We start from the raw sequence: 24,350 nt of genomic DNA on the forward strand, positions 1-24,350 counted from the left end.
GGTTTGTGCCGGGGATGACGGATGGGAGGTTTCGGAGGTGGCAGAGAGCGGGTATTGAGAGGCTGGGGGATCTGTTTATTGATGGGCGCTTTCCCGGTCTGGAGGATCTGAAAGTAAAGTTTGAATTGCCGGGAGGGAAAGGGTTCTGATATCTCCAGGTAAGGGATTTTGTGCAACGGCAGGTTTTTTATCTTTCCGCTCCTTCCGCCACAGGGGATACAGGATAAGGTAGTTTCTAGAACGGGGGTGGTAGAAGGGAAGGTATCGGAAATTTAAAAGAACTCAGAGTGGGAGGAAACCCAAATATGGGAGACAAAACATAAATGGGAAGATGAGTAGGGAAAGGAATTAGAGGCGGGTCTGTGGGAGATGCCCTGAGCAGAGTCAATACGTCCTCATCATGTGCCAGGATCAGCCTGCCCGGATGAGCACATTTTTGGGGTAGAGGACAGGTGTGGGCGATGTTGAGGAGGGCCCGCAAATCATGTCCACATGTTTTGGGCATGCCCGAAGCTCAGGGGATTCTGGCAGGAATTTGCAGATGTCATGTCCAGGGTGTTAAAGGTGAGGGTGGCACCGAGTCCAGAGATGGAGATTTTGGGAGTGTCAGAAGACCCGGGAGTCCAGGGGGTGAGAGAGGCTGATGTTTTGGCCTTTGCTTCCTTGGTAGCCCAGAGACAGATCATATTAGCGTGGAAGGACTCAAAGCCCCCGAAAGTAGGGGTATGGGTTAGTGACATGGCTGGGTTTCTCAGGCTTGAGAAAATCAAGTTCACCCCGAGAGGTTCATCATCAGGATTCGTTCGGAGGTGACAGCCGTTTATATATTTCTTCGGAGAAAATTGAACTGTCAGCAGATTCAATATGGGGGTGGGGGGTTAGGGAGCTAGACTACGTCGAGTACTGCGGGCGATGGAGGGCTGTTACGCGTTGAACTATGTTTTATATCTGTACTTGTGTCTGGTTATTAGAAAACCATAAATGCCTTAATAAAATGTTTTAATTTAAGTGTACTCATTTCGCAATTGCACCAAATAGAAAATTAGCCAATAGCCGAATCCAATTCTCCTTTGGAATATCAACTGAAACATTAGTGTAATTTATTGCACACCCACTAAAATGTTACGTTACTGCTTCATCCAAATAGCAAATATATCAATGTGTTTAATATTGAAAACATACGTACCAGACAAGCCAGTCTCTATCCAATCTGTGCCTGGATATTCAGCAATTAGAGGTTCTTCTATTCCAGCTGAAGACATAGCCTCATTAGGATTATAAAGATCATCAAGAATTTCTGCTGAAATAGAATTGTCACTGTCCACAATTTCTATGGACTCAGTACCTGAATGAGTTAAATGTTCACTTTTATCATTTATATCACAGTTGGAATCAATTGAAATGGTCAATACCTCCGGGTTATCAATATTGTTTTCAGAAGTAGAATCAAGTTTTTCATTAATTCCAGGTATAGTGTTCTCATCTACAGTGCTAACATTTAATGCACTTTCAGCAGTGTGTTCAATATTTACATTTTCATTATTCAAGCCATTTTCACCAATTGTTGAGGTCCCAGGGTTTTGTTTCATGGTTCCCGACATTGAATTAACATTACTTGCTGTTCCTGAAGAGGCCAACCTACCACACTTCATCGATGAAGATAGTGCCATCTTGGAGGCAGAAGAAGCAGCAAAAAATGGAGCTGTGGGGCAACTAGGAGGGAGCAGTGATTTTTTAAAGGCAGATGGTGCTTTTAGGCATGGTCTACTGGAAGTACGTTTACAGAGTAATTCGCTTGTGCTACTGGTGTCCTTTGTGTTGCCATAGCAAACGACATTTGATTTCAAGGGAAGACCCGTTTTCATTTGCTGTCTTGGACAAGATCTATCGGCAGCCTTTGAAAAGGATAAAGATCTTGGTATTACATCAGTACCATAAGAGTTACTTTGTATGGAGTATGAAAAACTCTGTGACCTTACAATGTTGTCATCTGTTGAGTTCTTCAGGCTCTCTGTAGATTGGCTGAGACTATCTTTTGAACTGCTCGATCCAGAGAAAGTTCCATCTTGTTCAGACATCTTTACAACTGATGTTTTATGAAAATGGCCAATTGACTGGGACCTTGCAATTTGTGAGGATGTCAATGGCTTTCCCAGCATTTTACCACGATTTCCCTTTGTGGAATAATTTAATCCAGCTACAAAGATTTTGCTTCCTTCGTCATAAGGTACAATCTGGGGTTGTTTTTGATACCTGGATGCTGCAGTAGACTTACTCTTAAAGCCCAAGTCAGTTTGATCTTTAACAAGAGGAACCTTAGAATAAGAGGTTTTGTCAATTTTAACAAGTCCCTCATTTGTAAAAGGAAACGAATTGGCTGGGTCTTTTGCACCTTGTCCACCTGGTTTAGTTTTAACAGGCTTTTTCCAATTAAAAGAAAAAGCACCCGCACAACCGGTCCCGTTCTGCTTGCCACCAGCTTTCGAACTGCTAGAAGCACTGACACTGCGAACACAGGCTCCATTTGATACAACTTGGGGGAGAGTCTCACTGAGCTTCGTGGTTCCACCACCAAACTTGGGCAATCTAGAAACAGAGGCAGATTTTCCCTGTGTTTTTCCTTCCATCAGCTAGCAGACACTTCAGGTTCCTAATGCAATCTAGGAGAAAAGAAAATAAATTGTACAAATTTGCAGCAAACGAATCACCCCTTCCCACCCCAAAAAACCTAAACTGAGGAATCTCTTCTAAACAAAGAAGGATAATGATCAATTGTTCACTGAAACACGTTATCATTTTATCTCTTATGTGTCACACACAAATATCAAGAGCACAAAAGTCAACATTATACAACTTACTTGCACGTTTACTTAAATACTTAACACTCCATTATGAAGAGCTTGAAATCATTTCAGCATAATGCATTTTGGAAGGTCTAATGCAGGTAGGGAATATACAGTGAATGGCAGAACCCTAGTGTATTGACAGTCAGAGAGATCTAGGTGTACAGGTCCACAGGTCAATGAAAGGGGCTACACAGGTGGGGAAGGTAGTCAAGAAGGCATACAACATGCTTGCCTTCACTGGCATGGAGTATAAACATTGGCAAGTCATGTTGCAGCTGTATAGAACCTTAGTTAGGCCACACTTGGGAGTACAGTGCTCAATTCTGGTCGCCACACTACCAGAAGATGTGAAGGCTTTGGAGAGGATGCAGAAGAGATTTACAAGGATGTTGCCTGGCATGGAGGGCATTAGCTATGAAGAGAGGTTGAATAAACTTGATTTGCTCTCACTGGAACAAAGGAGGTTGAGGGGCGATCTGATAGAGGTCTACGAACTTATGAGGGGCATAGGTAGGGTGGATAGTCAGACTTTTTCCCAGGGTAGAGGGGTCAATTACTAGGGGGAATAGGTTTAAGGTGCAAGGACATGTACGAGGCAAGTTTTTTTTTTTGTTTTGTTTTTTACACAGAGGGTGGGGGGTGCCTGGATCTCGCTGCCGGAGGAGGGGGTGGAAGCAGGGATTATAGTGATGTTTAAAGGGCATCTTGACAAACACATGAATAGGATGGGAATAGAGGGATACAGACCGGGAAGTGTAGAAGATTTTAGTTTAGACGGGCAGCATGGTCGGCACAGGCTTGGAGGGCTGAAGCGCCTGTTCCTGTGCTGTACCTTTCCTTGTTGTTTGTTCTTTATAACAGCTTGCCTATTTCCAGTTATTTAACTCTTGTATTTGTGTTAGTGGAAGCAGCAATTCTACCGAATAATAATAATGCTACCTGAACAACAGAATTAAACAGCAATGTATGAGCATTTGCATTGCACCCTAGAAACTAGAATATGCAGTTCGCAAAAAGAAAAATCACAAAAATCGGCCCTTGAATTGACTACACATACTGTAGTTTATTTATAGGAATCATATTATTCGAACCAACAACAAAACATTTAAGGATTGGTTTGAAGAAGAAACCAAGTATAAAAAGATGGGATAAGAGGAAAAGCAGAACTCTAAAAGCACTTGTTGGGTTTGTGTTCCTGCATCACTAGGTGGTAAATATTATTTCACTACAATGGCATTGCGACAGTACATGTGAAACCTATGCATTTGCTTTAAATCAATCAAACACACCGATCCCCTGCTGTTTTCCCACACGTAGCAACAAATGTCATAGGATGTTCCAACTGTCATAATTCACTAATGTCAGAGTCTTTTAGGAACGTGCCGTGGAACCTCACAGGCCAGACAGTTGCACACCAGTTGTTTAATTTATAGCATAATCTCAAGCTATGGAGACCAATAAATCTTGTGTTTGATTTAGGATTTACCCACTGATAAATAGCACCCAAGAACAGCCCTTTCTAATCCTCTAGACACAATAAAAACCCCACAGTGAATAAACAATATATCAGGAAAATATATCTGTGAACCAAACTGAGGTAACTGTTTCTTGACAGGCCACATTTGTCCATTTTCACATTGCGAAGCAGATTACAACAGACTATCATAATTTTCTTTTCCCTTCCAGTAAAAAAACCTCTTATCAAATTAAGGATGGCTGCCCAAGTCTTTATGGAGACTGAACTGGTGCCAGGAAGTAAGGAAATCATCTAGGAAGGTGGTGGTGTCTTCCAGTGTGATTATTCTTGTGGCTGAAGCACTTGCTGAGCCATCTTGGAGGGTATTAAGAGTTAACCACATAGCTCTTGAGAGTCACACATTGGCCAGAGCAGAGGGCATGCTATGACATTTGTGCTAAAGGGCTTTAGGATATTTTACTACATTAAAAGTATTATGTAAATAATGTACGTGCTTTTGTCAGGAAACATGCCAAGCATGCTGGCACTATTCAGGTAAATAAGGCTTTGTTGGCTTGGGCATCTGGACAGGATGGAAGAAGGCCGCAGGATGTGTAAGATTCTGGATAATAAGACAATCGGTCCTCACCAGATTAATACAACTGATTAGCAAATAGGTTATCTATCAATCGAAAAGTTCAGTCAGTTTATATCTCGTTAATTCAATCCCAATTATCTTTTATGCTACATGTCATTTAACAACAACTGCAAGGGACTGTCATTAGCACATCAGAAAAATAAATGTCCTCATGGATGAGACTGGCAGGGATAACTGCAATTCATTAGCACTGACCCAGTTGAAGATTCCTGTAATTTAAATATGCATACAGTAAGCCTTCCCAGTCTGATATCAGTGTGTTCTTGGAGACTTTCCAATGAACCAAACTCATGATACAAAGCACTTTTGGTTCAATGGCTTTCAGCCTCAACTTGCAGGAGCAACCTACAATGCAACGCCTTACATTTTAACCCATTGTATGACAGATATTTTTCCAAACCTCAAGTTTAACTGCAAATGCTTGCAGTAGCTGCTGCGTAATGACGTAAGTCTCATTAATGATTTATAATGGATATTCTGAAACAATCACAAGCACAGCAGATGTTAACCATCACTGGCAGCTGCGTAGCAGGGGGTTTGGGTGTTGTATAGTTAACTGTACAAAATATGGCTATTAATAAGGGCCAAAGTGGACAGGTCCTTCAGAAAGCTGTCATAGGCAGGACGGGCTGAAGGGCCTCTCTCTGTGATGCAAAGTTCCAAATCCCTTTTGATCCTTGCCAGGGCTAGACATGGACGGATCAGCAGGGCAGGAGAAGTTGCCAACCAAAGTTAGCAGAAAAATGTGCGTGCTGAATGATACATAGAGTCAGCGCAAAGTTGAAGTTTTTTTAAAAATTTAGAGTACTCAATTATTTTTTACTAATTAAGGGCCAATTTAGCGTGGCCAATCCACCTACCCTGCACATGGTTTGGGTTGTGGGGGTGAGACCCACGCAGGCACCAAAGTTGAAGATTCTTCCTGCATTTAAAAGTTTAAGCTTCATAAAACTTTGGACTTTGAATAATGCCAATTATTTGTAGTTACCATACAATTAAAAATCGGTGAAATGCCAAAAAGGTTTCTGTGCCAGGAATTGCTGTTTGGCCAGATGTACTTTTACACTAATGGCATCATCCTGTTCCAATGCTTCCCACAAAAGTGTTTTTCATTCACATGATATGGGCATCACTGGCAAAGTCAACATTTATTACCCATTCCTAATTGCCCTTGAAAAGGTGGTGGGGAGCTGCTGAGTGGAAGATGCGCATGAAGAAAAAACTTTTTTGGCTATATGCAAGTGGCCTTCCTCCGGCGGTGACTAGTGCAAGTCCAGACAGTTCCTGCAGTTTAGACAGTTTGGGCTGGTGTGGGCAGGTGGAAGTTATTGCACAAGGTTTCAAGATGTTTGTCATAGTGAACAGTTTAGGTGGATCCAGGAATATGGTAGCTACAACAATAAAACCTCTATTTACAATATCATATCATGCTAATTTAATTTGAATTTGAACAACACAGACCATCACCAGACCAACACATTGTACAGTATGAAACCCAATGAAGCAACTGTATGTTACACGTGGTCTCCAGTACTTTTAAAATGTGGGGTTCATCCGACAGCACTGAAGAAACCAAGTGCACATAGATATCTCCTTGAAAGCCCTGGTCCTTAATTTTACTTTCTGACTATCAAATCCTTCCCAACATTACTGGCCGAGGCAGCCTACACCATCAAAAATGGTGGTCTATGCAAATAATACACTCATTACCTCCAAGGAACTCACACTGTTGTTAGGCCTCACTTCCCAGGATAGATCTTGGCATCTCTGAAGAAAGCCGTACGTTTTCATTCACTTTCACTTTGCGAATTGGAGCCCACAAATTCCCATAAGGTATGCCACGACAGAGGCAGAGTTACACATGCAGCGTCAATGCATTAGGACCTCTTTTAATTACATCTAAATTATCTTTGGCACAAGTGACCTTTGAATTAGACCACAAAGCAATGGTTTCGACTGCAACTGTTGGGATTTTCCAAATCTTGAAGTAAAAGAAATAGGTACAGGAGTAAACCCTTTGGTTCCTCAAGCCCGCTCCTCCTTAACTCCACTTTCCGATCTGCCCCCTTACCCTCAACTTCCTTGGATTCAAAAATCTGTCCAATGGACCTTGAACATATTCAATAACCCACAGGAAACCCCTTATTTTAAATTATCTTTCCCAGAGAGTAGTGGAGGCAGGATTATTAAATTTATTAAAGGCCCAGTTATGATCGACAAGGGAACCAAGGGTTCTGGGGCAGCCCGTTTATTATAGACCCCAGAGAGTCAGTGGAAAATTAAGGAACAAATATGTGTGCAACTCAGGTATGTAAAAATAATAATAGAGTAATTATATTAGGTAATTTCAACTTTCCCAACATTCATTGGCTTAGATGGAGTGAAGTTCTTAAAATATATACAGGAGACCGTTTCAGCTCAATATGTAGAAGGTCCAACAAAGTTTGGTGCAGTGCTGGACCTAATTCTGGGGAATGAAGTCAGACAGGCGATAGCGACCACAACATGGTACAATTTGAGTTTGTTATGGACATAGAAATAGACAAGTTGCAAAAAAAAGAAAGGATTTGGAGTGGGGGAGAGCAGATTTTAGTCAAATAAGGCAGGATCTGGCCAAGGTAGACTGGAGAGAGTTACTTGTGGGGAAAGCTACAGAAGAACAGTGGGGGGCGTTCAAAAAGGAAATGGGGAGGGCACAGACCCAATGTGCTCCCTCTAGGGAAATAGGAAGAAGTAACAAGCCCAGAGAATCATGGATGACCAGAGACATTCAGAATACAATGAGAAGGAAAAGAGGCTTTCAGCAAGTACTAGGCGAGCAAATCAGCATTAGTGGAGGACAGAAAGTGCAGGATGGAGCTTAAGAAAGCAATTAGGAGAGCAAAGAGGGGATATGAGAAAGCTATGGCTGGTAAAAGTAGGGTATTCTGTAAGTATATCAATGGGAGGATAACCAGGGAAAGAATAGTTCCCATTAGGGACCAAGAGGGAAAACTGTGGGTGGAGCCAGAGGTCATGGGTACTTTGTTGAACGAATATTTCAACCAAGATAATGCGGAGGTAGATATAAAACGCAGGGGAGACAGTGAGGTTCTTGAGCAAATTGACATAGGGAGTGACAAGGTAGTGCAGGTGTTGGCAGGCTTAAAAGTGGACAAATCTCCAGGTCTAGATGAATTATGTGCCAGGCTGCTGTAGGAGGTGAGGGAGAACATAAGAACTAGGAGCAGGAGTAGGCTATCTGGCCCCTCGTGCCTGCTCCGCCATTCAATGAGATCATGGATGATCTTTTGTGGACTCAGCTCCACTTTCCAGCCCGAACACCATAACGCTTAATCCCTTTATTCTTCAAAAAACTATCTTTATCTTAAAAACATTTAATAAAGGAGCCTCTACTGCTTCATTAGGCAAGGAATTCCATAGATTCACAACCCTTTGGGTGAAGAAGTTCCTCCTAAACACAGTCCTAAATCTACTTCCCCTTATTTTGAGGCTAGTTCTGTTTTCACCCGCCAGTGGAAACAACCTGTCCTCACCTATCCTATCTATTCCCTTCATAATTTTATATGTTTCTATAAGATCCCCCCCTCATCCCTCTAAATTCCAACGAGTACAGACCCAGTCTACTCAACCTCTCCTCATAATCCAACCCCTTCAGCTCTGGGATTAACCTCGTGAATCTCCTCTGCACAGCCTCCAGTGCCAGTACGTTCTTTCTCAAGGAGACCAAAACTGAACACAATACTTCAGGTGTGACCTCACTAACACCTTATACAATTGCAGCAGAACCTCCCTAGTCTTAAACTCCATCCCTCTAGCAATGAAGGACAAAATTCCATTTGCCGTCTTAATCACCTGTAAACCAACTTTTTGTGACTCATGCACGAGCACACCCAGGTCTCTCTGCACAGCAGCATGTTTTAATATTTTATCATTTAAATAATAATCCCTTTTGCTGTTATTCCTACCAAAATGGAGAACCTCACATTTGTCAACATTGTATTCCATCTGCCAGACCCTAGCCCATTCACTTAGCCTATCCAAATCCCTCTGCAGACTTCCAGTATCCTCTGCACTTTTTGCTTTACCACTCATCTTAGTGTCATCTGCAAACTTGGACACATTGCCCTTGGTCCCCAACTCCAAATCATCTATGTAAATTGTGAACAATTGTGGGCTTAACATTGATCCCCGAGGGACACCACTAGCTACTGATTGCCAACCAGAGGAACATCCATTAATCCCCACTCTTTGCTTTCTATTAATTAACCAATCCTCTATCCATGCTACTACTTTACCCTTAATGCCATGCATATTTATCTTATGCAGCAACCTTTTGTGTGGCACCTCGCAAAGGCTTTCTGGAAATCCAGACATACCACATCCATTGGCTCCCCGTTATCTACTGCACTGTTAATGTCCTCAAAAAATTCCACTAAATTAGTTAGGCACGACCTGCCCTTTATGAACCCATGCTGCGTCCGCCCAATGGGACAATTTCCAGCCAGATGCCTCGCTATTTCTTCTTTGGTGCTAGATTCCAGCATCTTCCCTGCTACCGAAGTTAAGCTCACTGGCCTATAATTACCCGCTTTCTGCCTACCTCCTTTTTTAAACAGTTTGCTCATTTCCAATCCGCTGGGACCACCCCAGAGTCTCATGAATTTTGGTAAATTATCACTAGTGCATTTGCAATTTCCCTAGCCATCTCTTTTAGCACTCTGGGATGCATTCCATCAGGGCCAGGAGACATGTCTACCTTTAACCCCATTAAGCTTGCCCATCACTACCTCCTTAATTATAACAATCCTCTCAAGGTCCTCACCTGTCATAACCTCATTTCTATCAGTCACTGGCATGTTATTTGTGTCTTCCACTGTGAAGACCGACCCAAAAAACCTGTTCAGTACCTCAGCCATTTCCTCATCTCCCATTATTAAATCTCCCTTAACATCCTCGAAAGGATCAATATTTACCTCAGCCACTCTTTTTTGTTTTATATATTTGTAGAAACTTTTACTATCTGTTTTTATATTCTGAGCAAGTTTACTCTCATAATCTATCTTACTCTTCTTTGTAGCTTTTTTAGTAGCTTTCTGTTGCCTCCTAAAGATTTCCCAGTCCTCTAGTCTCCCACTAATCTTTGCCACTTTGTATGCTTTTTCCTTCAATTTGATACTCTCCCTTAATTTCCTTAGATATCCACGGTCGATTTTCCCTCTTTCTACCGTCCTTCCTTTTTGTTGGTATAAACCTATGCTGAGCACTGTGAAAAATCGCTTGGAAGGTTCTCCACTGTTCCTCAACTGGTTCACCATAAAGTCTTTGCTCCCAGGCGACCTTCGCTAGTTCTTCTCTCATCCCATTGTAATCTCCTTTGTTTAAGCACAAAACACTAGTGTTTGATTTTATCTTCTCACCCTCCATCTGTATTTTAAATTCCACCATATTGTGATCGCTCCTTCCGAGAGGATCCCTAACCATGAGATCCTGAATCAATCCTGTCTCATTACACAGGACCAGATCTAGGATCGCTTGTTCCCTCGTAGGTTCCATTACATACCGTTCTAGGAAACTATCGCGGATACATTCTATAAGCTCCTCCTCAAGGCTGCCTTGACTGAGCTGGTTAAACCAATTGACATGTAGATTAAAATCCCCCATGATAACTGCTGTACCATTTCTACATGCATCCATTATTTCTTTGTTTATTGCCTGCCCCACCATAATGTTACTATTTGGTGGCCTATAGACTACTCCTATCAGTGACTTTTTCGCCTTATTATTCCTGATTTCCACCCAAATGGATTCAACCTTATCCTCCATAGCACCGATGCCATCCCTTACTATTGCCCAGATGTCATCCTTAAATAACAGAGCTACACCACCTCCCTTATCATCCACTCTGTCCTTCCGAATAGTTTGAATACCTTGGATATTTAACTTCCAGTCGTGACCATCCTTTAACCATGTTTCAGTAATGGCCACTAAATCCTAGTCATTCACGATGATTTGTGCCATCAACTCATTTACCTTATTCCGAATACTACGAGCATTCAGGTAAAGTACAGTTATGTTGGCTTTTTTTAACCTCTGTTTTGAATCTTAACACCTCAATCAGTAACCTCTCCTAAGTTATATTTCCTCTCAACTTTTCTCCTAATTTTCCTGGTCATTGAACCCATATCTTCATGTAACAACCTGCCGCGTCGCTTACCATTAATGTTTTTACTTCCCATTTTATTCCTTTTAGTATTACTGGTCCTATTCACGGAGCACCCCTCAGTACCTTGTACTGTCGCCCTTTTTGATTTTTGACGATGGTTTCTCTGCTGAACACTTTCCACCTTACTGCTTTTTTTGTTTCTGTCCCTGTTTTACTACCTTCCAACTTCCTGCATCGGTTCCCATTCCCCTGCCACATTAGAGGAGATTGCAGGGGCTCAGACTCAAATTTATAATTCTCTCTGGCCACAGGGGAGATGCCGGAGGACTGGAGAAGAGCTAATGTAGTCCCACTGTTTAAGAAAGGTTGTAGAGATAAGCCAGGGAACTACAGATCAATGAGTCTCACCGTCAGTGGAGGCAGTGGCATCGTGGATTAGTAATCCAGGGACCCAGGATAACGATCTGGGCTCGAATCCCACCACAGCCGATGGTGGAATTTAAACTCAATAAAATATCTGAAATTAAAAATCTGATGATGACCATGAAACCATTGTCAATTATCATTTTAAAAAAGCACCTGATTCACTAATGTCCTATAGGGAAGGAAATCTGCCATCCTTACCTCGTCTGGCCTACATGTGACTCCAGATCCACTCTGAAATGCCTTCTGAAAAGACCTAGAAAGCCACTCAAATGAAACCGGACATATCACCAAGCACCGAAAACAACAATAGCAAACCCAGCCCCAGCGATCTTGCAAAGTCCTCCTTACTAACATCCGGGGGCTTGTGCCGAAGATAGGAGAGCTGTCTCACAGACTAGTCAAGCAACCGGCTGATATAGTCATACTTACAGAATCATACCTTACAGACTATGTCCCAGGCACAACTATCAACATTGCTGGGTATCTCCGGTCTCACCAGCAAGACACACCGCAGAGGTATACAGATGGGAGGGAGATGCCCTGGAGTCCTCAACATTGACTCTGGACCCCAAGAAGTCTCATGGATCAGATTAAACAGGCTTCAAGCAAGGAAACCGCCTGCTGATTACCACATACCAGCCGCTATCAGCTGATGAATCAGTACTCCTCCATGTTGACACGACTTGCAGGAAGCACTGGGGGTGGCAAGGGCATAAAATAGAGGACTTATGTCCATCACCAAGAGTAGTGCCATCACAGACCAAGCTGGCTGGGTCCTAAAGGACATAGCTGATAGGCTAGGACTGCAGCAGGTAATGAGCAAACCAACAAGAGGGAAAAACATACTTGACCTCATCCTCACCAACCTGCCTGCTGCAGACCCGTCTTCACACTGAGGCTACCCGCCATCGTGTTGTGTGGCACTACCACCGTGCTAAATAGAAGAGACTTTGACCAGATCTAGCAACTCAAGACTGGGCATCCATGAGGCGCTGTGGGCCATCAGCAGAATTGCATTCAACCACAATCTGCAACCTCATGGCCCAGCATGTCCCCCACTCTACCATTATCACCAAGCCAGGGGATCAACCCTGGTTCAATGAAGAGCACGCCAGAAGCAACATCAGGCATACCGGAAAATGAGGTGTCAACCTGGTGAAGCTACAACACAGGACTACTTGTGTGCTGAACAACATAGGCAGCAAGTAATAGACAGAGCTAAGCAATCCCACAACCAATGGATCAGATCTAAGCTCTGCAGTCCTGCCACATCCAGCCGTGAATGGCGGTGGACAATTAAACAACTCACCGGAGGAGGAGGCTCCACAAATATCTCCATCCTCAATGATGGAGGAGCCCGGCACCAAGTGCTGAAGACAAGGTTCAGGCATTCATAACAACCTTTGGCCAGAAGTGCCGAGTGGATGATCCATCTCGGTCTCCTCCGGAGGTCCCTAGCATCACAGATGTCAGGCTTCAGCTAATACGATTCACTCTACATATCAAGAAACGACTGAAGGCACTGGATATTGCAAATGCTATGGGCCCTGACAATGTTCCGGGAATAGTGCTGAAGACTATGCCGGCAGGTTGGGGCAGTGGTTACCACTGCTGTCTCATGGCACCAAGAACCCCACCATCTGGAGGTTCTCCTCCAAGTCACTCACCACCCCAGCTTGGAAATAAATCGCCATTCCTTCACCGTCGCTGGGGCCAAAATTCTGGAACTCCCTCCCGAACAGCACAGTGGATGCACCTCCGTCTCAAGAATTGTAGCTGTGCAAGAAGGCAGCTTACCATCACCTTCTGAAGGACAACTAGGGATGGGCAATAAATGCTGGCCTAACCAGCGATGCCTCCAGCCTGTAAATGAATTTTTTTTTAAAGTGGGAGGGAAAATTCTAACGGAGAGAATTCATCTCCACTTGAATAGGCAAGATTTGCTCAGGAATAGTCAGCCTGGATTTGTCAGTGGGAGGTCATGCCTAACAAATTTGATTGAATTTTTTGAGCACGTGACCAGATCTGTAGATGAGGGTGCAGCTGATGTAGTTTACATGGATTTCAGCAAAGCCTTTGACAAGGTCCCACATGGGAAACTTATAAAGGAGACAAATATGGGATACAGAGTGATTGCATAAAGTCGATTCATAATTGGCTTTGTGGTAGGAGACAAGAGGGTGATGGCGGACGGCTGCTTTAGTGACTAGAAGCCAGTGTCCAATGATGTACCACAGGGACCAGTGCTGGGTCCCATATCATTTGTCATTTATACAAAAAATATAGATGACTATGTGGGGGGCAGGATTAGTAAGTTTGCAGATGACAGAAAGGTGGTTAACAGTGAGGCGGAGTGTCTTGAGTTACAGGACGATATAGACAGGATGGTCAAATAGGCAGAAAGGTGGTAGATCGAACTTCACCCTGCAAAGTGTGAGGTGATGCACTTTGGACCGAGTAATTTAACAAGGACGTATTCAATGAATGGAATGACTGAGAAGTTCCGAGGAACAAAGCGACCTTGTCCAGAAATCTCTGAAGGTGGGAGGTCAGGTTAATAGGATGGTGAAAAAGGCACTTGCCTTTAATCAAACAAGGCGTAGATTACAAAAACAGGGAGGTCATGTTGGATTGTATAGAACTTTGTGGAGGCCACAGCTGGAGTACTGTGCGCAATTCTGGTCGCCACATTATAGGAAGGATGTGATTGCACTGGCGGGGGTGCAGAGGCGATTCACTAGGATGTTGCCTGGGATATAAGTTATGAAGAGAGTCTGGATAGGTTTGGGGTGTTTTCGCTGGAGCAGAGAAGACTGAGGGGTGACCTGATTGAGGTGTACAAGATTATGAGGGACATGGACAGGGTGGATAGGGAGCAGCTGTTCCCCTTAGTTGTAGGCACAGTTACGAGGGAGACACAAGTTCAACGTCAGGGGCAAGGTATTTCTCGGGGGGAATTTGAGGCAAAACTTTTTATCCAGAGGGTGGTGACTGTCTGGAACGCACTGCCTGGGTAGGCTGCCTCACATTGTTTAAAAAATACCTGGATGAGCATTTCGCATGTTCAAGACACTGGGCCAAATGCTGGCAAATGGGATTAGGTAGGTAGGTCAGTTGTCTTTTATACGTCGGTGCAAATTCGAAGGGTCAATAGGCTTCTTCTGCAGTGTATTATTCTGTGATTCTGGGCAGACAGGAAAGTAATGTTGAGGCTACAAGAGCCACAATCAGATCAGCCATGATCTCATTAAATGGCAGAACAAACTCTGGGAACAAATGGCCCTCCCCGGTTTCTAATTCGGAAATTGGTACTTAGGCACCATGCTACTATTCAGATCCAGTGAAATAGTTATCTTTGTAGAAATAAAAATAAAGTCAATCAATATGATGAATCCGAATTTCCCCCAATTCATCCTTTTAAAATTGCCAACAAAAATCATCTTAATAACCTCGGCTGTAACAAAAACAATACAGAAAGCAGTTTTGAATTTGACAATCCTGCTGTTCACTTCAACAGGGATATGCTGGGATGGTCTAACTGAGTCAACACAGACGGCATGCAAACAGGACATCTGATCGAAGAATGTATACCTTTGCCATCTTCAGTGCTCTAAAAACCTAAATTTTGCATTCCCAAAGTCATTGTTCATAAATTTATAATTAAAATTCATCAAGAATATTCTACTGGGTTACAATCTTTACACCTCTACGTTTTATAAATGTAGAAAAAATTGCCAGACATCTGGGACAAGAAACTTCTCTAAAATGTTTAATTTGCTTTGACCTACTCTGGGCTAAAGGAAAAATCAAAGTGGAATACAAAATTCACAACCACGTGAAAAGGAGTGAGCGTGTTTGCAGTTACAGTGAAAAACCCATGGATCCAATTAACATCAACCCAAGTTGAACAACTTTACCATCTATTCCAGGTTGGTTTACAAGACTAATAATTTAATATTGGGGTTGGATCCATGGGTTAGAATATAGTAGCACAGTGGTTAGCACAGTTGCTTCACAGCTACAGGGCCCCAGGTGCGATTCCCGGCTTGGGTCCCTGTGCGGAGTTTGAATTTTCTCCCCGTGCCTGCGTGGGTTTCCTCCGGGTGCTCCGGTTTCCTCCCACAGTCCAAAAATGTGCAGGTTAGGGGATTGGCCATGCTAAATTGCCCTTAATGTCCAAAAAGGTTGGGTTGGGTGGGGGTATGGGCTTAGGTAGGGTGCTCTTTCAAAGGGCCGGGGCAGACTCAATGGGCCGAATGGCGTCCTTCGGCACTGTAAATTCTATGATACTATGAAAATTCCCTGCTCACAAGAAAGGTTCCAGTGTATTTGAAAAAAACAAATGTCACACCCTTATTTAAAAAGGGAGGGAGGCAGAATGTAGGAAACTACAGACCAGTTAGTTTAACATTCATTGTTGGGAAGTTGTCGGAATCCATTATTAAGGGAGTAATATCAGGACATTTGGAAAGGCAAAACGCAATCCAGAGTCAGCAGGGTTTTATGAAAGGTAAATCGTGTTTGACTAATTTGCTAGAGTTCTTCGAAGATGTAACAAGCCAAGTGGATAATGGGCATCCTGTAGATGTAGTATATCTGGACTTCCAGGAGACATTTGATAAGGTGCTGCTAAGAAGTTTAATATACAAGGTTAGATCACATGAGATTAGAGGTAATTTATGAGTTTGGATATGAGCTGGGTGGCATGGTGGCACAGTGGTTAGCACTGCTGACTCACAGCTCCAGGGTCCCAGGTTTAATTCCGGTCTCAGGTGACTGTGTGGAGTTTGCACTTTCTCCCAGTAGCTGCGTGGGTTTCCTCTGAGTGCTCCAGTTTCCTCCCACAGTCCAAAGATGTGCAGGTTAGGTGTACTGGCTATGCTAAATTGCCCCTTGGTGTCCAAAAGGGTAGGTGGGGTTGCTGGGATGGGGTGGAAGCGTGGGTTTAAGTAGGGTGCTCTTTCCAAGGGACAATGCAGACTCGATGGGCCGAATGGCCTTCATCTGCACTGTAAATTCTATGATTCAATGAGAAGACTGGCTGACGGACAGAAGACAGTCAGGGTAAATGGGCCTCTGGGTGGCAAGGCATAACTAGTGGGGTGCCACATGTTCGGTCCTTGGGCCCCAACTATTTACAATCAATATTAACGACTTGGATACAGAGATGGAAGGTTCTATAGCCAAATTTGCAGATGACACTAAAATAGGTGGGATAGTAAGTTGAAATGAGGAAATAAGAACCTTACAAATGGATATAAATAAATTAGGCGAGTGGGCCAAAATGTGGCAGATGGTGTTTAACGAGGATAATTATGAGGTTATCCATTTTGGTCGGAAAAATGGAAAGGCAAAGTATTACCGAAATTGGGAAAGACTTTGGGGTGCACCGGAGCAGAGGGATCTGGGTGTCCTCGTTCATGAGTCGCAGAAAACTAGCATGTAGGTACAGCAGGTAATAAAGAACGCAAATGGAATGTTGGCATTCATAGCGAAAGCAATAGAGTTAAAAGGTAAGAAAGTGTTGTTGCAACTGTACAAAGCATTGATGAGACCGCACCTGGAGTATTGTGCACAGTTTTTATCCCGATTTGAGGAACAACGTTGTTGCATTGGATGCAATTCAGAGGAGGTTCACTAGATTGATCCCAGAGGTTTGTCTTATGAAGGGAGATTGAGCAGGTTAGACCTCAACTCTCTAGAGTTTAGAAGAATGAGGGGAGGTATATAATTGAGGTATACAAGATGATAAAAGGTATGGATAAAGTAGGTGTGGAGCAGATGCTTCCTCTTGTGGGGCATTCTAGAATGTGAGGTCATTCTCAGGATAAGGGGTAGCAAATGTAAAACAGATGAGAAGAAATTAATTTTCCAAAGGGTTGTGAATCTGTGGAATCCGCTACCACAGAAAGTAATTGAAGCCACAATGTGTAATTTCAAGAAGGAATTAGATATAGCTCTTTGGACTAAAGGGATCAAGGGATGTGTGTGTGTGTGGTGGTGGGGGGGGGGGGGGGGGGGAAGAAAAGAGGTGGGATCAGGGTATTGATCTTGATGATCAGCCATGGTCATAATGAATGGCGGAGCAGACTCAAAAAGCCAAATGGCCTCCTCCCACTTCAATTTTCTATGAGTCAGAGCCAATTGCAGTAACCAGATTTAAAGTGTGACAGCAGCCTTCAAAAGGTAAATAAAACATTGGATACCATTTTAATACAGTCTTGGAATCGAGAGTTAAAGCAATTGTGAGCAGTTTGCACAGTAGCTAGGATAAAGAAATCCTAAAGAGGTTGGTGTGAAATCCTGAACTGGATTCGCTGTTAAAAGTAGAGCGAAAGCTTTGTTGAAAAGTGTCATTTGGAAAACCTGATCTTGATTTCAGAATGCAAACCAAACAAAAGGATAACTATGAGACAAGATTTTAAAATGTGATTTAAGGAGTGAAGTTTGGAAACTCTCATGTGATCATCATCTAGAGGATTCTGAGGAGACATCCACAAACATTCATTTCGAGTTCAGAGCTGAGTACACCAATTTGACCAGTCATCTTGTGTGCTTAAAAGGGGACAGTGTATGTTAATGAGACCATTGTAGTTTAAGATGTACTTTGTAATCTGTGTTAACTTTTAAATCTGTGTGTATGTGTTGAGGGGGAGGAGGAGTAAAGGAGTATTGTATTATGTAAAATGAAAAATAAAATCTTGTTGTTAAAACTAATTAGCGGTCCTGTGACTTGTTATTAAAAAAAAGTTATTGTCTTTTGAGCCAGGGTTCCATTCGTGGATCTTCCTATTCCGTTATATCAACTGGGATCATATCATGGTGCACGTAACCTGCTCTTGCTGCATTCGTATTTTGCTTTAGGCTTTTATTTTAAGTGATCAGACACATTGGGATATGATGATGAGCAAGGTAACTTACTGATGAATCATCCTAGGCCTAAATGTGCAGATGTTGCTTTAGGGTTGCACTCCCGCCCACAATCACCAACCCAACCTCTGCACTGCTTACAGGAAGAGACATTGATTAATTCACAAATATAGACAATGCAAAGAAATATATTCAGAACCTAAAAAATGTACCTTTAGTGAAACACAAGCCCAGTAAATATTCCATGACATTTTGACGTTTGTCTTTAAGGCATCATAGCAACAGTGTATTCAGAACACTGACTAACACAAGAACCACATCCTTTGAATATAAAGGAACATATTTTCCACTGTTTGTGTCTCCAAACTTGCTTCTGAAACACATTCCCTAGTTTCAGGTTAAAAAATGAAGCACCAATTAGAGTGCTACACAACATGTGCAAATTAACAATAAGAATTTGGCAGCAAAATCTCAAATTAAATCAAGTTATGAAATATTGTTTCTATTCCACGGAGGGTTCTTACCAGTCACTTTTGACGTTGTGTGGTTGAGGCTCAACCCTGCTCGACAGAAGTTGAAACACATCAGTGTGGTAATTTGAATGGTACTGGAAGGAGGGGTGGGTGAACCCAACTGCTGCTTTGTCCAAAACATAAACAATCTCCAATAGTTGCTAAACATTTAACATTAATATTTTTGTCTAAAAGAAAGAGTATCGTGAATTTCAACCCTCAAAAGAATACTGCACTTTTAAAAATACAAGTAGAATAAATTGAAGTCACCTCCCTGCAGCAAATGGACTCTTCCAGTGGATTAGTAAGTGCCCTGTTTATTCTCGGCAGATAATGAGAAGTAGACTTTACCACCTTGTCACCAAAGTAGTGTTTTCCCAGTGTCATCAACATGAGGCAAATAGTAGTCATGATCCAGTTATGTCAGGCATTGTCTCAAAAGACATTAGCATAGTTACAAGCTGCCGGCTGGATCAAGCACATATTAAAAAATAGAGAGATTCAAGAGGCCAGACATAACTTCAGTAATAACCTCCGATTTGGTTTCAATCACACAATATTTTGCATTCGAGACCATGATCAACATCGACATGCAAATATGATGTGCTTTTGAAATATCAAACAAATAGCCCCCTGATCCGGCTGATAACTTGGAATGTGAGGGGCCTGAACGGGCCGGTCAAGAGGGCCCGGGTGTTTGTGCACTTAAAGGGACTGAAGGCAGACGTGGTTATGCTCCAGGAGACACATTTGAAGGTGGCAGATCAGGTTAGGCTAAGAAAGGGATGGGTAGGGCAGGTCTTCCATTCAGGGCCGGATGCGAAGAACAGAGGGGTTGCAATACTGGTGGGGAAGCGGGTGTCGTTTGAGGCAATGAATATTGTAGTGGATAATGGAGGTCGATATGTGATGGTGAGCGGTAGGTTGCAGGGGGTGCGGGTGGTACTGGTGAACGTATATGCCCCGAATTGAGATGATGCCGGATTTATGAAACGCATGCTGGGTCGGATTCCGGATCTGGAGGTAGGAATCTTGATAATGGGGGGGGGGGGGGGGGAAAGAGAGGGGAGGGAGAGGGAGAGGTTGGTGGGGGAGATTTTAAGGGTGGACGGGAGGTATGCAGAGGCCCCCCGAGGAGGGGCTACTCAGGGAGCGACGCAACCTCCAGACGGAGTTCGACCTGTTGACCACGGGGAAAGCAGAGGCACAGTGGAGGAAAACGCAGGGGACGACGTACGGGTATGGGGAGAAGGCGAGTCGGATGCTGGCACACCAGCTTCATAAGAGGGAGGCAGCGAGGGAGATTGGTGGAGTTAAGGATAGAGGGGGGAAATACGGTGCAGAGTGCGGTGAGAATAAACGAGGTATTTAGGGACTTCTATGGGGATCTGTACAGGTCTGAACCCCCAGCGGGGGAGGAGGGGATGCGATGATTCTTAGATCAGCTGAGGTTCCCGAGGGTGGAGGAGGAGGAGGTGGCTGGTTTGGGGGCGCCGATTGGGCTGGAGGAGCTGGTTAAAGGATTGGGGAGCATGCAGGCGGGCCAGATGGGTTCCCGGTTGAATTCTACAGGAAATATGTGGACCTGCTGGGCCCCTTGCTAGTGAGGACTTTCAATAAGGCGAGGGAGGGGGGGGACTTTGCCCCCGACAATGTCCAGGGCGCTGATTTCTTTGATCCTGAAGTGGGACAAGGATCCACTGCAATGTGGGTCGTATAGACCGATCTCGCTCCTCAATGTTGATGCTAAGTCGCTGGCAAAGGTGCTGGCTACGAGAATTGAGGACTGTGTCCCGGGGGTGATCCATGAGGACCAGACGGGATTTGTGAAGGGTAGGCAATTAAATACGAATGTGCGGAGGCTCCTCAAATGTGATTATGATGCCCCCGGTGGAGGGGGAAGCGGAGATAGTGGCAGCTATGGACGCGGAGAAGGCCTTTGACCGGGTGGAGTGGGAGTATCTTTGGGAAGTGTTGCAGAGGTTTGGGTTCGGGGAGGGGTTCATCAGCTGGGTCAGGCTGCTATATAGAGCCCCGGTGGAGAGTGTGGCTACGAATCGGCGGAGGTCGGAGTACTTTCGGCTGTACCGGGGGACAAGGCAGGGGTGCCCCCTGTCCCCCTTGTTGTTTGCACTGGTAATTGAGCCTCTGGCCATGGCACTAAGGGAGTCCAGGAAATGGAGGGGTCTGGTCCGGGGGGGGGGGGGAAAGAGAGAGACGACCGGGTGTCGTTGTATGCTGACGACCTGTTGCTGTATGTGGCAGATCCAGTGGAGGGGATGGCGGAGGTCATGAGGATCCTAAGGGAGTTTGGGGACTTTTCGGGGTACAAACTCAACGTGGGGAAGAGCGAGCTCTTTGTGGTGCATTCAGGGGACCAGGGAAGGGGGATAGACGAGCTACCGCTGAAGAGGGCGGAAAGAAGCTTTCGGTACCTAGGGATCCAAGTAGCTAGGAGTTGGGGGGCCCTGCACAAGCTCAATTTGACGCGGTTGGTGGAGCAGATGGAGGAGAACTTTAAGATGGGATATGCTGCCACTCTCACTAGCGGGTAGGGTGCAGTCGGTCAAAATGACGGTCCTCCCGAGGTTTCTCTTTGTGTTCCAGTGCCTTCCCATTATGATCCCCAAGGCCTTTTTCAAACGGGTAAGTAGGAGCATCATGGGTTTTGTGTGGGCGAATAAGACCCCGAGGGTGAAGAGTGTGTTTCTGGAGCATAGCAGGGACAGGGGGGGGCTGGCGCTGCCGAATTTGTGCGGCTATTATTGGGCAGCCAATGTGGCGATAATGCGTAAATGGGTAATGGAGGGAGAGGGGGCGGCGTGGAAGAGATTAGAGATGGCGTCCTGTGTGGGCACGAGCCTGAGGGCGCTGGCGACGTTGAAGATCTGGGGGCAGTGGAGGCGACACAGGGGTGAGGTGGGAGCCTCAGTTTGGTCCCCGATTCGGGAGAATCATCGGTTCGTCCCGGGAAGGATGGATGGGGGGTTTCGGAGCTGGCATCGGGCAGGGATTAGAAGAATGGGGGACCTGTTAATCGATGGGACGTTTGCGAGCCTAGGGGCGCTGGAGGAGAAGTTTGGGTTATCCCCGGGAAACGCTTTCAGGTACATGCAAGTGAGGGCGTTTGTGTGGCAGCAGGTGAGGGAATTCCCGCTGCTCCCGGCACAGGGGATTCAGGACAGGGTGATTTCGGGTGTATGGGTTGGAGAAGGCAAAGTTTTGGCGATTTCCCAGGAGCTGAAGGAAGAGGAGGCGGCCTCGGTGGCGGAGTTAAAGGGCAAGTGGGAGGAGGAGCTTTGGGAGGAGATAGATGAGGGTCTGTGGGCTGATGCCCTGAGTAGGGTTAATTCTTCCTCCTCTTGCGCCAGGCTCAGTCTAATACAGTTCAAAGTTACTCACAGAGTGCATATGACAGGGGCGAGGTTGAGTAGGTTCTTTGGGGTGGAGGACAGGTGTGGGAGGTGCTCGGGAAGCCCGGCAAATCACGTCCATATGTTCTGGACGTGCCCGGCACTGGATGGGTTTTGGAGGGGTTTTGCGAGGACTATGTCCAAGGTGGTGAAAGCCTGGGTCAAGCTGAGCTGGGGGTTGGCATTATTTGGGGTAACGGACGAGCCGGGAGTGCAGGAGGCAAAAGAGGCCGGTGTTTTGGCCTTTGCATCCCGGCGGAGGATTTCGCTACTATGGAAAGATGCGAAGCCCCCTAGCGTGGAAGCTTGGATCAATGACATGGCAGGGTTCATCAAGCTGGAGAGGATAAAGTTTGCCTTGCGAGGGTCTGTGCAGGGGTTCCTCAGGCGGTGGCAACCGTTCCTAGACTATCTCGCGGAGCGTTAGGAGGGGGTAAGCAGCAGCCCGGGGGGGGGGGGTTTGGATGGGTGGGGGGGGGGGGGGGGGGGGGGGGAGCTTCCCTATTGGTGCTTTTAAGTGTCATATGGGGTGTTATTGTATATGGGGGAAATCCAATGTATAATTTTTGTCTAATTTTTGATTGTTGTGTTCTTCTTTCTTTCTTTTGTTGGGGGGGGGGGTTGTTGAAAATCTGTTGAAAAATTTGAATAAATATATATATCAAACAAAGTCCAAATGATATCCAGCCCTATAATTTGACACAGTTTTGTTTGAAGCTGTATTCCCACCTAGAAAGTCAATACTCCTTAGCGAAGCACAGATGGCTATAGACCCTAAAGAAAAGGACAGAATCTTCCATTCTGGAATACACGTTGGAGGCAGGAGCAGAAATGGGAATGGCTCCTGCTCATGAGCTAGCCACATGATCTTGTGTTGCTCAGCTTATGACATATATGCACAAGACGCTCGGCAGGTTTCATGGCATAGGTGGGCAGGACGTCACCATTGCCACCCTTACCTCAGGGGGTTGAAAGCCAGGGTAATAATAATCACTTGTCACAAGTAGGTCCCCGCGCTCTCTCTCTCCTTCCCTCCCTCCTCTCACAAGGAAACCTGGACAGCCATTTACGCATTTCAAGCCATGAATGTCAGTCTGGCTGTCATTCCGGGGGCGGGAGGGGGTTGTTAAAACTATTTAGCGGTCCTGTGACTCTTGTACTTCAATTTATTTCATAAAATGTGATGGTCGTTTGATCCAGGATTCCATTCTGGCATCTTCCCATCCAGTTATAACATCAACTGGGATCGTAACAACATGCACTCAAATGGCAGCCATTTCATGCTCTCAATCTTCTATCAGTGACAGAACATTCTGCTCGTTAATCACTTTCTGGGGAGGGCTCACGAAGTGGCATATTTATTCATGCTCCGAAACCATTCAGATGATATTCAATCCTTCTGTCTATCTGCAAGACAAATGTGCTCACGAGGGAGGAGGCCCAGACCAACGGCAGACTGCTGATATTTGGACCCTCATCCCATTTGTGAAGGAGGCCACAGTACTAGCTGGAGGGAGCCGGGGCTGTGCATGCGGGGAAGACAGGACAGAACTTTCAGAGGATACCTGCATTTGTCGGATGCACTGACCAGAGTGAAACATTGTTTGGATGAGAGTTTCCATCAGCTAAATCTCGCTTCTCCATTCCTAGCACCAGCAAGCAGGCAAAACGGAAGAGCAGGCAGCCCACGCCCAGCCCCACCTCGGAGGCTGGTTACACAATCTCAGAATCCTCAAAGGAAACACCATCACGGAATTCACCTGCCCTCACCAGCAGCGCAGGCTCATTCTTTTTTTAAATAAATTTCGAGCAGTGTTTTTCAAACTTTTTTTCTGGCGACTCATTTTTACAAAATGGCCACCTCTCGGGACCCACGCCATGTTCACAATAGATTCTCCATCGTTACTTCTTCAAACATAACATTCATTGTTATGTATTATCACTTCTATATTATTCCATGTAATATAATGCAAATAAAAATATATTTTCTATTTTTGTTGTCA

The 24,350-nt window shown here is 44.7% G+C and overlaps 1 protein-coding gene across 6 annotated transcripts in view; it reads right to left on the reverse strand.

The window, feature by feature from the left end:
• ccser2a (coiled-coil serine-rich protein 2a) overlaps positions 1-24,350 on the reverse strand; it is an 883,756-nt gene that overhangs the window by 762,797 nt on the left and 96,609 nt on the right. For all 6 annotated transcript variants that reach the window (XM_072491377.1, XM_072491378.1, XM_072491379.1 and 3 more), the window contains exon 3: positions 1,187-2,660. In XM_072491377.1, the coding sequence (XP_072347478.1) occupies positions 1,187-2,627 (1,441 nt within the window). In that variant the 5' untranslated portion in view covers positions 2,628-2,660. The remainder of the gene's footprint in view (positions 1-1,186; positions 2,661-24,350) is intronic.

Source organism: Scyliorhinus torazame, chromosome 28 (assembly GCF_047496885.1).
Source record: "Scyliorhinus torazame isolate Kashiwa2021f chromosome 28, sScyTor2.1, whole genome shotgun sequence".
Lineage (NCBI taxonomy): Eukaryota > Metazoa > Chordata > Chondrichthyes > Carcharhiniformes > Scyliorhinidae > Scyliorhinus > Scyliorhinus torazame.